Consider the following 2,387-nt stretch of genomic DNA (forward strand, 5'->3'; position numbering starts at 1 on the left):
TTGCTAAATCAATCAAATTCGGGGTAAAGTAAATTTTATCTAATAAACTACAATATATTTTCGTTTATTCGATCATTTAATTTTTAGAAATAATTTAAATTTTAAACTTTTCTTGTTTATAGGTAACAAAGCACTTTGATAGAAAAATTTACCTTTTTATTCGTTACAAAAGCACACACACATATATACATACACACACGCTGATAAAAAACAACCACAGGTTAGATCTAAAGTTTCACGACAACAAAACATTCTATTGTAAATAGCAATAGTTATAATGTTCACTTTCTTCTTCTTAGATAGACACTATTAGGGTCTCCAATCTTTCTTTTTATACAATTTTTATGTGATATCATTAGGCTCATTTATGAACCTCTCAAAATTAGTATATCTTTTTTTTTTTTATTGAGGATTCTTGTTTTTGGATTTTCTTTTAAGAATTATTATTATGTCTCATAATCCAATTTCCAGTCCAATCTAATTGATATGTTTTTTTAAATCTTTGAATTCAATTATGAGTATTTTTCTCTCAATTGGGCACCAGTTACTTTACTTAGGGATATCAGATATTCTATCAAATGTGGTAAAAAGTAATTTTGTAAAAGTTCCTAATTATGAAAATTAGAAAATTCTCTATTAACTTAAGGAATAGTTAATGTACCAAATATTGGTATCCGGAAATTTTCATATGTTAAATACCAAACATCTTCTTTCTTAATGTTATTAGTAATTTTTACTAACAATAATTGATTGATAGAAAGGAAATGTAAATCATGAAAACTATTATTCGTTATGTTTCTGCATCTCTGATGATGTTCTAAGTGGACCATAGTAATGGATGTGTTTGATCAACAGAGTTTGATAACAGAACCATTATTCTGAAAATACACAAAAAACTAATTATTAAAAAAAAACACTTTGATCGAAGAATGTAGTTAAATGAGTTGGCTAGTTCTCTGAAAACCATTTTTTTTATCATGAAGTGAGTGTTTTATTATTCAAAAAATTAGTTTTATTAGTTGGCCTTTGTTAAGTATAACTTTGAAGACGAGATGGTAATCTTGGAGGGCAATATTGAGATAATGGACTATATTAAAATTAATCATAAGACCAATTTGCCCTATATTCTAGAATATATCTAACATTGTTTTTGAAGGAATAGGAACCTAATTTCTAGTATATTACAGTGACATAGACATTAACTACTCCCTATTATGCATCGTAGAAGCACTGCTCAACAAAAAATATGGAATTAGTTGTCCATCCTTCGGAGAATAACTTATAACTTGTTGTCCTATGCTGGGTGAATAATTTTGGACAAGTTGATTCTCTTTTGTTGAATACATAGAGATGAGTTGACCATCGACTGGTGAATATGTAGAGACGAGTTGACCATCATTCGGAGATGTGTAGGAAGCCACAGGCTGCTTGAGCGTTGTGACTGTTAATATATTTTCTTTTGGTTCGTGTAGCGTTTGCGTATTCGTAATGATGCCTTGCGTATCTGGAGAGATCCTATTGGATGTTACGCCAGTCATATCGTCTATGGTTTGTATGCTGCTTATGTAGTCTGGCGGCCAATCTTCCTGGGACTCCTCTTCAAAGGCTGTGGCCAGGTTGCTACGCATTGTGATAGAAGGCCTCAGGGTTCCATAATGCCCTGGGCCATATATTGTCTTACAATTGTCCCCAGACGATTGCAACTGGACATCATTCCCGCTGTCGCTATTCGCGTCCTGCGAGCCTTTGGCGAGGCTCCGGCGGTTGGCCTTATGTCGATAATAAACAGTAGTAAGAACCAGGATATTTAGGACTAACAAAGAGCAGGCAATGACCACTGTCACGCTCAGTGCAGTCGTGTAGGGGAAATCCTTTCCCCTTTGACTCAGCTTATCCAAATTAGATGATTCACTAACTTGGTTTTTGTTAGCCTTAGCTACAATGGTCAAGTTATGGGGTGTATTTGTTGGGCCAGTGAAGGTTAGAGTGATTGGGATAGATAGGAAGCTTTCAGTAAAGTTATACTGATCTGTTGATTCAGGGTATAAACCAAACTGGAGATCAGTTGGTAATCTGTGAAAGTTTTTATCTGGGCTGTACTGAGAACCCACTCGTTCCAGGCCAGGTAGTAGCCATGACCACAAGGCTACTTTTCCAGCACGGTAGTGGTCACATACAGTGTTCCGTGTTCCTAGAATCAATAGAGATATCTAAATAACTAAAAGTAATTATGTGAAGAAGAGGATACGATATCTATAGAAGATAACTTCATTAAATGTAAGATATATGGTTTAGACTCCTTGATGTTATGAATAAATATCTCTATCAATTTATCACCGAATACAAATTGTATGTTACGGCTTCATAAGCTATTACAAATACAGGTC

General features: G+C 33.9%; 1 protein-coding gene across 1 annotated transcript in view; it reads right to left on the reverse strand.

The window, feature by feature from the left end:
• Positions 1-1,202: 1,202 nt before the first annotated feature.
• Positions 1,203-2,387, reverse strand: part of LOC137626936 (neuroligin-3-like) — a 6,733-nt gene continuing 5,548 nt past the window's right edge. Inside the window, exon 6 of the mRNA XM_068357921.1 lies at positions 1,203-2,191. Within this exon, the coding sequence (XP_068214022.1) occupies positions 1,203-2,191 (989 nt within the window). The remainder of the gene's footprint in view (positions 2,192-2,387) is intronic.

This window comes from Palaemon carinicauda, chromosome 34 (genome assembly GCF_036898095.1).
Source record: "Palaemon carinicauda isolate YSFRI2023 chromosome 34, ASM3689809v2, whole genome shotgun sequence".
In the NCBI taxonomy this organism is placed as follows: domain Eukaryota; kingdom Metazoa; phylum Arthropoda; class Malacostraca; order Decapoda; family Palaemonidae; genus Palaemon; species Palaemon carinicauda.